This window comes from Chenopodium album, chromosome 18, assembly GCF_948465745.1.
Source record: "Chenopodium album chromosome 18, dcCheAlbu1.1, whole genome shotgun sequence".
NCBI classification, from domain to species: domain Eukaryota; kingdom Viridiplantae; phylum Streptophyta; class Magnoliopsida; order Caryophyllales; family Amaranthaceae; genus Chenopodium; species Chenopodium album.
In genome coordinates, this window is record NC_137851.1 from 8,235,051 (window position 1) to 8,248,372 (window position 13,322).

General features: G+C 30.4%; 1 protein-coding gene across 1 annotated transcript; it reads right to left on the reverse strand.

Annotated features, from left to right (window-relative positions):
* Nucleotides 1–9,593: 9,593 nt before the first annotated feature.
* Nucleotides 9,594–11,190, reverse strand: LOC145592965 (protein JINGUBANG-like). The gene has a single exon (XM_081649483.1). The coding sequence runs from the start codon at nt 11,188–11,190 to the stop codon at nt 9,802–9,804; it is 1,389 nt and encodes a 462-aa protein (XP_081505609.1). The 3' UTR covers nt 9,594–9,801.
* Nucleotides 11,191–13,322: the final 2,132 nt, after the last annotated feature.

Sequence of the window (13,322 nt, forward strand, 5' to 3'; positions counted from 1 at the left end):
ACATACTTCGTTTATAATAAGAAAAATATCAAAACTAATATATATATATATATATATATATATATATATATATATATATATATATATATATATATATATATATATATATTTTAAGAATATCAAAACTATCTTGGTTACATATAGAGCAATATTGTATCATTAATATTTGGATTGTTGAGTATTGTTCATGATTTTCTTTTCCCCCACCATTTTTACTTCCTTTAGCATTAAAAAAATTAAAAATTAAAAATTAAAAAAAATGTATTGACTGTAATTACTAAGATATCATCGTGTCTTTTAAAAATGTCCTACAAGTATCTTAATAAATAAAGATATACTCATAGAACATGTCATTCAAAATGTCCAATATATCTATCATATATTTGAATCTGTTTGACATATTATCAATTTCCAATAATATTGTATTTTCACTGTTTTCTTATGCTTGCAACACATTTTTTTGACATGCCACGGAGTATTTATTAAAGTGATTAGACTATTATGTAAAGTCATAAACGGATGAATTAAAATTTTATCAATTTGTTAAATATTGGGGAAAATATTTCTCTCTATATTTCCATTGTATTTTCCCATTCATAATATTTGGCCACATTACAATATATATAAACAATAGGAATAACTAACCCTAATATTCCTTATTATCTTAACTTCCTAAATCTATTCACAATATATATTATATATATCTTTTCACAATAATATCTCATATGATATTATTCTCATAATATCATATCACAATATACATTCCTATGATCCTATCTCAATACCCTCCCTCAAGTCGGAGGTGTAGATCTCGAACATCCGACTTGGACAACAAAATAAAATCTGCATCATGTCATCATCAAGCCGCAACATGTAATCATCCTCCTTCGAATAATCACAAATATAATCCTCTTGAATTTGATCGAACACTTGATCATGCCACGTTCTTCATCTTCATTAAAATCATCAAATTTCACCATGATCAACATAGTCACAAAAACGATTTCTCATTAAAAAAAAAAATACTTCGAACTCTCACAATAATTCTCACACTATTATTATACGATAATTATGAAAATAACGTATAGTTAAAAAAAAAAATTGTGAACTCTCACAATCTCACTATATTGGACGCAAATAATGAATAATGCGTGCATTTGATCACTCATCTTACACGAATTCTCGTGTTTAAGGTTATTTTATTCTCTCAGTATTTGATGAGAACGCCATTCTTTTCGAACCCATCAATCAATCTAACGAGAACGTCTATCTTTTCGAGCCCGTCATATTTTTCTTCTCCTCTCACACGTTCTCGCGTGTTTAAGGTTTTTCTCATTCTCTCACACGAACTCTCGTGTTTTTCATCCTCTCCTCTCACACGAACTCTCGTGATTAAGGGATTTTTCATTCTCTCCTCTCACACGAACTCTCGTGTTTAAGGTTCTCTCATTCTCCCACACGAACTCTCGTGTTTTCATCCCACGATCTCCCTAGGCTCTTGATACCATGTTAAATATTGGGGAAAATAGTTCTCTCTATATTTCCATTGTATTTTCCCATTCATAATATTTGGCCACATTACAATATATATAAACAATAGGAATAACTAACCCTAATATTCCTTATTATCTTAACTTCCTAAATCTATTCACAATATATATTATATATCTTTTCACAATAACATCTCATATGATATATTGTTCTCATAATAGCATATCACAATATACATTCCTATGATCCTATCTCAATACAATTAAATTGTTCTAACGTTTAATATCTCTTGTCAGAAAAAAAAAAAAAAAGGTTTAATATCTTCCTTAAAATATATGCTAAAATAGTGTGTTGCAAGTAGGGGTGTTCGGTCTGGACAGAAAAAATGGACCGGATCACCCCGGACCGAATTAACCGGTCCAGTCTTCGGGTCTTGAAATTCATTTTTCCGGTCTTCGGTCGGGTCCTATCCAAAACCCTATAAAAACCGGTCTTGGACCGGACCACCCCAGACCAAATTAATCAGTTCGGTCTTCGAGTCTTGAAATTCATTTTTTCGGTCTTCGGTGCGGTTTGGTCCAAAACCCTATAAAAACCGGTCTTAAACCCTATAAAAACCGGTCTTGGACCAGATCGATTTTTTTTATTTTAAAAATATGCGTGAAACCTTAAATAATGGTTAAAATTATCCTTAATAAGTTTAGAAAATTTTAACTTTATAAGTTTTTTTTTGTACTAAACATACAAAAAAAAGACGTAAAAATATAGTTTTTCCTTTACTTTTTTCGTGTTTTCCATAACTTTATTAAAAATTTAGTATTCTTTTTAAAAAAAAATTTAAATCGGTCAAAAACGGTCTGGTCCGGGTTTTGGATCGGTTCAGTCCGGGTTCAGTCCTAGCTTAATCGGTCCGGTCTTCAGTTCTTAAAATTCTAATTTTCGATTTTCGGTCCGGTCTGATCCGGTCTTTGACCGATGAACAGCCCCAGTTGTAAGTAATTAAAAACGGAGAAAATATATCGGACGCAAAACTCGCCACCAACTTGAAGTGCCAATCATCTTATATGAACCCCATTGTTAAATTGCCCTTTAAAGCAAAAGGGGTTTAAAACTCATGAACTAACATTTTAACTTATGTGTATTGTGAGTTTGTGACAATGAAGCTTAGTTTTCTTCTTAACCCATGAAAGTGACAACAGACAGCAAAGGTAGGGCTTGCCTCTCCCAGTCTCCCACCATTCAAATCCTATGATCCGAACAGAATTCGCTTAGTCTTCTTCCCCTGGCCTCACCATTGCCTCCATTGCTACGACTACGAAAACGATCGTGGCGCGGCGCAGGATCACAAGGCCAAAGAACCTCAAACAACCACATGCCTTTGTAGTGTTGTTGGTTCCGCCAGACATGTTTATTAAACTCATCAAAAAGATAGCTTGCCCCCATAAATTAAACCTATTTACGTCTATCAATCAAAAGATCTTATTATATCCTTTGTTTCATTTAAAATTGTTTAAACATTTTTCACTTCCATTTCTTCCAAAATAGTCTCAAGGCTTAACAATAACGAGTGATGTAAATAAAGTTTGATTCCAAAATTAGGGTATCATTTTACAGATTTTAACCAACTACGTTATTTGATCATCTAAGACTTAGGTCCTGTTCTTTAGAGCTGCTCTGCTCTGCTGAAATTTGCTCTGCTCTGCTATGTCCTGCTCTGCTTAAAAATAATACTTAATATTGAATTATTATAATAATAATAATTAATATTTAATAATAATAAATAATTAATATTTAATAATAACAATAATTAATATTGAATTATTATTATAATAATAATAACAATAATTAATATTTAATAATAATTTAAAAATTAATATTTAATAATAATAATAGATAATTAATATTTAATAATAATAAAAACAAATAATTAATATTTAATAGTTATAATAATAATTAATATTGAATTAAAATAATAAAAATAATATTTAAAAAAAAACAATAATAATAATAATAAATATTTAATAATAATAATAATAAATAATTAATATTTAATAATTATAATAATAATTAATATTGAATTATAATAATAATAATAATAAATAATTAATACTTAATAATTATAATAATAATTAATATTGAATTAAAATAATAATAATAATAATCTTTTAAAAAAACAATAATAATAATATTAAATATTTAATAATAATAATAAATAATTAATATTTAATAATTATAATATTAATAATAATAATTAATATGTAATAATTACAATATTAATAATAATTTATATATAATAATTATAATAATAATTATTAATAATAATATTAATAATAATAGTAATAATAATAATTATAATAATAGTAATAATTATACTTATTATTAATAATATTATTATAATTGATTTTTTATAATAAAAATTAATATTTAAAGATAAAAACTAATATTTAAAGATAATACTAATTATTAATTTTTAATAATAATAATAAAAATAATAATTAAATTATATTTAATAATAATTACTATTATAATAATAATTAATGATTCTTAATGATAATATTAAATGATTATAATAATAATGCGATAATATTGATAATAGTAGCATTAATAATAATAGTAGTAGTAGTAGTAGTAGTAGTAATAATAATAATAATAACAATAATAATAATAATAATTATAAGTATTATTATAATAGTAATAATAACAATAATAATAATAGTAGTATCACTAATTATTATTATTATTATTATAAGTAGTAATAATAATAGTTGTAATAATAATAATTATTAATAATAATTATTATTAATATTATAATTTTTAATATTAATATTATAATTATTAAATATTCATTATTTATTATTATTATTATTTAATATTTATTATTATTATTATTATTATTGTTTTTTTTAAAAAAGATTAATATTATTATTTTAATTCAATATTAATTATTATTATAATTATTAAATATGCTCTGCTGTGCTCGGCTCGGCTCTACTTCAATCTGCTCTGCGCTGGTCTGCTGAAATTTGCTCTGCTCTGCTCTACTATTCCCAAAAGCTCAAAAGAACAGGACCTTAACGTAGGATGTAAAACTAATTTTACCAAATTTGGTTCTATAGTTTATTTGTTGAACACTTGAACATTTCCATTTTTGGTATGGTCCCATCTATTTTTTAATGTTTACAATATTTATTGTAACTTTCATCCTAAATTCCTTATTGTTTGCAATGATAACTAACATTGATTTGTGTTGGAAGATGAAACCTTATTTATTTATACTCCCTCTGCCTCATAATATAGTTCCTATTTATCTATTTTAAAAACCCAAATTATTGTTCCTATGTTGAATAGTATGTAAAGACCATTATACCCTCATTTTTTTTACTTTATTCATTATACTTCTTGTTTCGGGGTTTTTTGGAATTCCTCGGGACATAGGTCTTGAATACAATCAGACGGTCTTGGACACATGCAAAACAACGAATATTCCGGTTAACGAATTATTCGCCTCCGCGATCAAATTAGTGACCGGAAAACGAAGTAATGGAGAGAGAAAGTAGAAAAAAGTTAGAGCTATTTAATGCCCTTGAATGATGTGTCTTAATCCACCCTTTCATTATAAATGATTAGGATATTTATAGGGGTGGAAATCTGTGTCACTTTAGGGTTTGTGCCCTAAAAAGGTGGATTCAGATTGACAGCACAATCAAGTTAGGACATGTGTCCTTTAGGGGCGTCATTTTGCACCTTTCTTGGGAGTTGGGCCTCCTGATGTAAGAAGATCTTTTTTCTCTCAAATGCTCTTAGGGTTGTGAAAGAATGGAATTCGATGATTTCTCATTAGCAAAATTGTGTAAATATATACACCATACAAGTCAACTATAAGCCTACAATTATGGCTGTTGACAAGGAAACGTAAGCCTACAAGTTAGGCCATATACATGCTAAGATATACATAAAAATATTTGCTTAACTAAAATAAAGATAATTACAATAAATTGAATATATGATAATTATATCATATATTCTAACAGGTTATCACGTGTCATCTTCTTGTATAGACACATGTCACCCTTTAATTGTACGTGTCACTATGGGATTGAATCACGTGTTGGGGTATTTTTTTACCTTAAACAGTTCCTACAGAATTTTAAATACCTTATACTTTTTTCCACTCTCTCCCTAACTTTTAACTATAATTGTACATTTCACTTTTATTTATGTGTTTCATCCATTTTCTTCTCTTATTTTTTAAATATCGTTAAAAACACAAATAGAAACTATGTATTAGGACGGAAGGAGTAAAATATTTTACAGTTTTACGGAATCTTTATCACTATTTTATTTTTCATTTTTAAAACGGTTAAAACTGTAGACATCTGGAAAAAACACGTACTCCCTCCGTCTCCAAATGATAGTCTCTTATGGGCAAATTTTAGTCTAAAAATATTCACCCCGTTTGCTTTTTCCAACAACCATTAATATTAAGTTTTTACCAAAATTCCCTCTAATTTACAACAATAGTTGTGCAAATTTAACTTTTTCATGTAAATTTTGTTTTCCCATGTATTTTTATTACTTTCTCTCTCTACTTTTTTGCATACCCAATGTTAATTTACTTTTTTAATATACTTTTACTATTTTTATTTGTGTTTATTAATTTCCGTGAAAAATGCCCATAAGAAACTATCAAAAGGGGACGAAGGGAGTATACGAAAGAAAGCCATTACGATGAATTTGATAATGATTGAGTATAATTAATGAATCATCTGCATTTATTATAAGAGTATACCCTACATATATATCTCGGAACTACCGATTACTATACAAACGAATCTTTGTCCGTATCGTAGTTTTCTTAGCTTTGACGGATTCAAATTCATATACAAGTACGTAATTATATTTCACTGGATTTTGGTCTCTTCGTCTTTACTGTAAATTTATTTTCTTTTTAATAGGTGGGGTTAAAAATTAAATTTGTTCGACCAAGAGTCATAAAAGTATAATGTTTACGCTTAGTGTAGTGGGTGAGTCATTCACCTTGTAATATTGAGGTCTCAAAGTCAAATCCTTCCACCTACAATTTAAAGGGATTAGGAATTTAACATTCTTTACCCTTTTTCCTAACTCCCTAAGAGTTGAAATGTGGTCCGAATCCTTCTCCTTTTTGTGAAAGAACATGAAAAAAAAAATTATTTTGTTGGTGCGTGCGATGTATTTCGAGCACATGCATGAGTTTTGATTAATAATTTAACATTATTGTCTATATAAAGTTTTATGCAAATACATTATTTGTGCTTCCTTGAAGGCTATTTAAAATATTAAGTCAAGGTTGAAATTGATAGCTTATGTAAATCGATCTTAAGCTTCAATCATCCACTTAAGCTTTTGGCCGAGTTTGTCCTTCAACATGTATCAAAGTTAGCGTGACACAAAGGTCACAAATTTAAATATCATCCACCCCCATTTTAAGTGGAATATTTCATGTTGTTTCAAAAAAAAAAATGGAATATTTCATGCTGGGGCATGATAGAGTATATAGATCAATAAATTCTTCTCTTTGATGCATGCTCGTTATTCTAAAAGAGTACTTGTATAGTTTTCCCATTGGAACCCCAGTTTGCTTATTGATCAGGGTCTTTATTATAAGGTTAAATAAATAAATTTGCATTGGTTATTGATCAAGGTTTTCATCAACTTTCAAAACTTTAGGTTAAATTTGGTTGTTTGATCAATGTGTTTGTCAACAACCAAAGAATTTTTAACGGTAAACAAGTAGACATATCAAAGTTTCTAGTTTTTATGGAAAAAAATAATAAATAAATAAATAAATAAATTTAGGGCCTATTCACTTCACCTTAATTTCAGTTATGTTCAGTTCAGTTCAGCTCCAATCACTTCAGTTCAACTCCTAATTTCCTTCTCTCATAAAATATTCATTTCAGCTCAGCTCCAATCAGTTCAGTTAAGTTCAGCTTCAATCAATTCAGTTCAGTTCAGCTCCAATCAGCCCAATTCAGCAAATGTGAATATGCCTTTAGTTTCATATTTGGCCTGGCTCAAAGATTAGGACAAGTTATTAAATGTAGACTAGACTACTACAGTAAAGGAATTGGGTTGTAAAAAGTGACTTTTTAAGGAAGGGGGAAATAAAGATTAGTAATTACACAGCAATAATTAAAAAGTATGTTATAGACACGCAGCTAGGGATGTGGAGATGACTAGCTACCCCCAAAAGTTACGTCATATCCCCCAACATCACCATAATGAATCATAATGAAGATCGCGTACATTATCTAGCTAGTTTAATCGGTAAAAAATTTTAAAGGGTAATACCCAATTCAAGTCAATCAAATGTTATTTACATCGTATTTTATGACTGGATAAAAAAAAAATTATAATAATCGTAAAAGTAGAAAAAAAAAATCGAAAAAACAAAAGAAAAAAAAAAACTTATTTCATGAGTCCACTTGAACTTGCTTTAATTTATTTGTTAGGATATCTAGAAGCTTGTTGGAAGATATTGGTTCAAATACAAGTGAAAATCTACGTGTTGTTGGAAGATATTGGTTCAAACACAAGTGAAAATGTGAAAGTGACTTGAAGTTGAAAATTTGGGAAGATTATTTATGAATACAACAAACCTACACACTCTAAAATTAAAATTTGGACGAAATTTTTTACTTTTGGTGAAGAGTTGAAAAATAAAAAGGAGAAGAGCTTTACAAATTTAAGACCATAGACTAAATGCAAATAATTAATGTCATTATTTTTTGACAAGCCAAGACAATGAACACAATTAAATACCCTGCAACTTAAAATAAATACAGTAAAAATCTAGACGTAGCACGTAGCAGAAGAAAAAATGGAGTAAAAAGTAGTAAAATGCAGTAAATAATTATTTTGACAGATTTGTTATTAATCGGGTGAGCATACAAAATCTGAAGTTTATTTACAGCAATTAAGCAAATTTTATTTTCTAGCACATATCAATGTGTGTATTAACTTCGGTTTCATTCATTGACCATTAACATATCTATTTTGTATAACAAATTTTAATATAGCGATACTTAGAAAATAAATATCAAGACGAATATCCTACTCACATAATTTAACATAATAACACATTAATATACTTTGTATATAATACTGGGATTTCACATACTTTCAAATATAGCATATACTAAGCATTAACAATTAGATAAATGCCCTAACAAACATTATATGAAGTATAATTGATCTAACATGGTGCTAAAGCAGACAGAAGTACATGTACGTGCTTTATTTAGTTCTTTTCCATATCAATATACATACAGATAGCAGTTTCATCGAGTAATGAGTAGGTTAACAGCTCAATTTGTATTGAATATTTTGAATAGTACGTACCTTGACTTTTCTGAAAATTAGCATCAATTTATGAGTGTATAAAGTTTATTGACTTAAGGTTTGAGGACGACGGCGAAAGCACGAACATAGATAGATAGATAATTGATACATATAGCCATGATGAAATTGCATCCCTATATCTTATATGATGCAGATAATATGTTCAGAAAGACTGAAATTGTATACTAATTATACTTCTGATATCTGCCAAAAAGCTGCTCAAGTTTTAAACACATAACGTTATTGTATACTTCAATATTTGTATTTACATTTCATTGCTTGATCACTTACGTAGCCAATATGAACTACCTCAAAAAATACTACGTACTTCGTATTATGGCAGTGGTGTGAGTTTAGGGATCTTCAGAGATTTTACCGACATCATATCAAGGTAAAATAATATGGACTACTCCAAAATACTACGCCTGCATCTTTGCATTTACGTCGGTTTTCCGACAAACAAGCGCAAAATAGTAATGATAATAGTGCACAAATTGATAGCCTAAAATAAGTTTAGACAAAATAAGTTTTTTTAAGACAGTTTTATACCCATAATACTTTGCATGCATATGTTTTACTGAGGATGGTCACCTGCGGGCTGTAAATATGCCGCTAAGATTTCGAAGGTAAGGGCGAAGACATTGCATTTCTCAAAAAAATTCTTTCATGGTCATTGCATTGTTTTAAGACAACAAATTATATTGTATTGATAATTTAAATTGATATGTAATGGTACAAAATTACATGGAATAGAACATAATTTAATAGACAGATAATACATACGTACTACATGTTCGTTGCTGAAATAACTTCAACTGCTTACATAAACATGCATAATCTAATTTATTTGAATCATCCTAAGATGATATTCTAACTTAGTAATATTACATATTATAAATAAAACCTGAAAACTTGTAATTAAACGAACTATTTAAGACTACGACATTGAAGCTTCTTCTTAACCCATGAAGGAGACAGCACAGGGCTAGGCTCACACGCTGCAGAATTTGTATCTTCCATATCATCTTCTCCATTGCTATGGCGGCCAGGGGATTTCTTCACTTCTCGCAAGAGCTTTACTCTCCACACCTTAAATGTCTGATCCAAGCTAGCACTATACACCAAGAAACTCGTTACAAGCTCGTCCTGCAAAGAAGCAGCCAAGCATCTCACAGGCCCTCTATGCCCTTCTAAAACAGCAAGACACTCATGAGTAAATTTTATTTTCTCACGCCTCCAAATCCTGATCGTCGAGTCCTCAGACCCACTGATCACCAAATTATCTAGGGTCACTAGGCAAAGAACCGCAAACTGATGCCCTTCTAAGACTCCACCATGATTGTAGTGAGTAGAAATCTCTTGCACCCAGAAATTTATACATCCATCAGAAGATCCGGAATACAAGAAACTCCTTTGTGATGGTGACACACCTAAAGCCAAGGCATAAATAGGGTAGGTATGAAAACTAAAGACCTTAATAAGGACATGGCTGTGTTCACCATAAACCCTTAACCACATCTTTACTGTTCCATCTGAAGAACAAGTAAAAAGGTAGCCACTTTGTTGGTTGACCACCATGTCATTGATGTGGTCACCATGAGCTACAAACGAGTCGATACACTTCTTTACACTTAACTTCCAAGCTTTGATAGTTTTATCAAATGAGCCAGTGTATAAAATACTTTCAACATAGTAAAAAGCCATGCAAGAGATTATATCCCTATGTTGTGGTGTAATTGGCTTATTAGCAGTTAACCTATGGTGTGGGACAACAGACCTACAAATGAAACTTTTGAAATGGCTAGCACAAGGTAGGGTAAGGACTTTTCTAGCCCTAAAGCTACCACTGCAAGTTCTCATGCTCCATATCCTAATTTTATGATCCTTGTGTGCAGTGAAGAGCATGTCATCATAGACTTGCATGGCCCGGACTTCGCCGGAGCTAGATTGTATGTAACCCTTTGCATGGCAGTCAAGCGACTGCCATGCATAGACTCGACGACTACTTGAACCAGTTAAGACTAGGTCTCCGAATACAGTGAGAGAATAAATATCACCATCACGACGGAGAGAGGAGATACAGCAGTAGAGAAGAGAAGGATGAGAGGGGGTTAACGAAGGAGAGGGAGACCAGGATGATTCAGGGCTTTGAGACATCATCGGTGAGGTATCAGGGTAGAAATGGGTGCCATGAAGGCGAGCAAGAAAATTTTGGTTATGCTTAGAGAGGTGTTGAAAGCTGGGTGATTGATCTTCTGTAAAATCTTCATCAAAGAAGCAAGAAAGGCTTTTCTTGTGACTGAGCTGGCGATCCATCGCAAGAGAAAAAACAGGAGTGGAGATGTGAACTAGGGAGATCTTTGTGTGTGCGTGCATGCGGCGTTGGAACTAGGTTATTGGGAGCTAGGGGGTATATATGCATGCAATACCATGCATTTATTCAATGACAGAGAGTTGGTTCAATCATTATTTCACGAAACATAGCTATGTTGTTTCTATTTCCTTTGTTATTTATTTCATTTTCGCCTGGATTGGGGAGGGCCGAGGGGGGGAGTTTGTACAAAATTGGCTATCTGGGAACACCTCGTACATGTATTATACGTAGAAAGAGGGAAACCCCTATATGTGGTCCTAATGAGGACATGGAGATGGCAAAGGAAACGGAGGGATGACGAGCCACTGCCTATCAAAATAGCGTAATTGTGTCTGCCTAATGGCTAAGATTAAACCGGATAGTTCATTAGTTAAACATGCTCATCAACCATTAAACTTAAGGATTTGGATCATTAGGCACCTAAGCATGGCATGTAAAGTGCTCTCAGATTTTAAGCAATACTTCTCATTCATGTGATATCCAATGTAGATTCAGGCAGTCATCCAGAATCTATCAAAAGTAATATACATTCATACAGGCAAACCTGAGGGGCTACTATAGATCCTCTACCCTCAGAATTTGAACATACAGATCTCTAGGTCACAGAGTTAGGGCTAAACCATATTACTCATTTATTCCAAATCTATTACCAAAAATTTGTTATGGAATTTTCGTGAACCTTAATCGCACGAAAAAGAACCAGTTAAGCTAGTTTTTTCAGTACATTAACCTCGTTAGCCAAAAACAACTAATAAAATATTTACAACTTATCATTGACAAGCTTCTAGTTGTTGCTGTACCCAGCAGACCAGCAGTCATTCAAGCTAAGGGAGAGCATTTATAATAGCAAAAAACGAACCATACCACTGTTGATAGAAGCATTTAGCACTCCTATAACAGTACATAAGACCATATACCAAGAAATTATTGCATCGATTGGCAAATTATAGGATTTGCATCGAAGAAATAGAGAAGAACGACGTTTAAAAATAAAAAATAAAAAGTCACTGCTAACAAACAGCATAGCTGTCTATCAACTTACACTGAATACTGATAACAAGTTTCAAAACAGGCTACGGACAACATTCTCGTTAAATGGCAAGGGATTGGTGATAAACTCATAAATATTACGAGTATTACTCGTACATCAGTTGGATAATTGCACGTGACAGATGCAGGTTAATCCCAGAGAGATTTGCACCAAAAACATTTTAATGAAATTCTGTTTTCAACAATCTTGATTCTATAACCGAAACTTTTAAAAACCTAATTTACCAAACTAGATTGTATCAGTGCTAACTGCTGAGGCTTGATTTGGTTACAGCTCCTATAGAAGTATTATACTGGTTGGTTAACTAACCCTTTCTTTTGGGTACAATAACCATAATACAAAGTACTTGCCACAATTTCAATTTTTTGGTTTTGAAGGAAACAAATCATATTCTCTCCGTCTCCGAATACATGACACGTTAAACCCGATTTACTTCGCCTTAAAAAAATTATACAACTAATTCATTAAAATAATTTTAGTTCAGTAAATATCAGTAACTTTAACCAAGAAATATAATAGAGAATCAATAAAAATTATTTAGTTCACTAAAAATAGTTTTAGTTTAGTAAAAATAAGTACATTTCAATAAAAACAATTTTACTTTAAAAAATAATAAGGTAAAGTGAACAAAATCTTAGATTTTTTTTTTCAATATTCATACACAAACTTTGACCGTAGTTTTATAATATACGAAGTATGACTTATTATAAATTTTATCATGAAATATATTGTTAAATAAGTATTAATACAAGTATAAAGCTTTATAATATCATTTTTGTACTATATTTAATTATACATTTATAGGGTCATATATTGACATGTGTGTCAAATTTGACTATGTTAATTATTTATAGATTTAACTTAAACCTCATTAAATATATTTAAACTAATAAAAGGTTTTTAGAACTTAACACCTCTAAACAAATACTTTTCCCTTTTACCTCCAACGGAGTGGATCTCAAAATACACGTATGGATTAAGTTATTCACATTTCTAATGACAAGCTAAATGTCAAATTAACTT

What these genes read in the sequence shown, in the direction of transcription:
- LOC145592965 (XM_081649483.1), bottom strand. Translation starts at nt 11,190, where the DNA reads ATGGATCGCCAGCTCAGTCACAAGAAAAGCCTTTCTTGCTTCTTTGAT.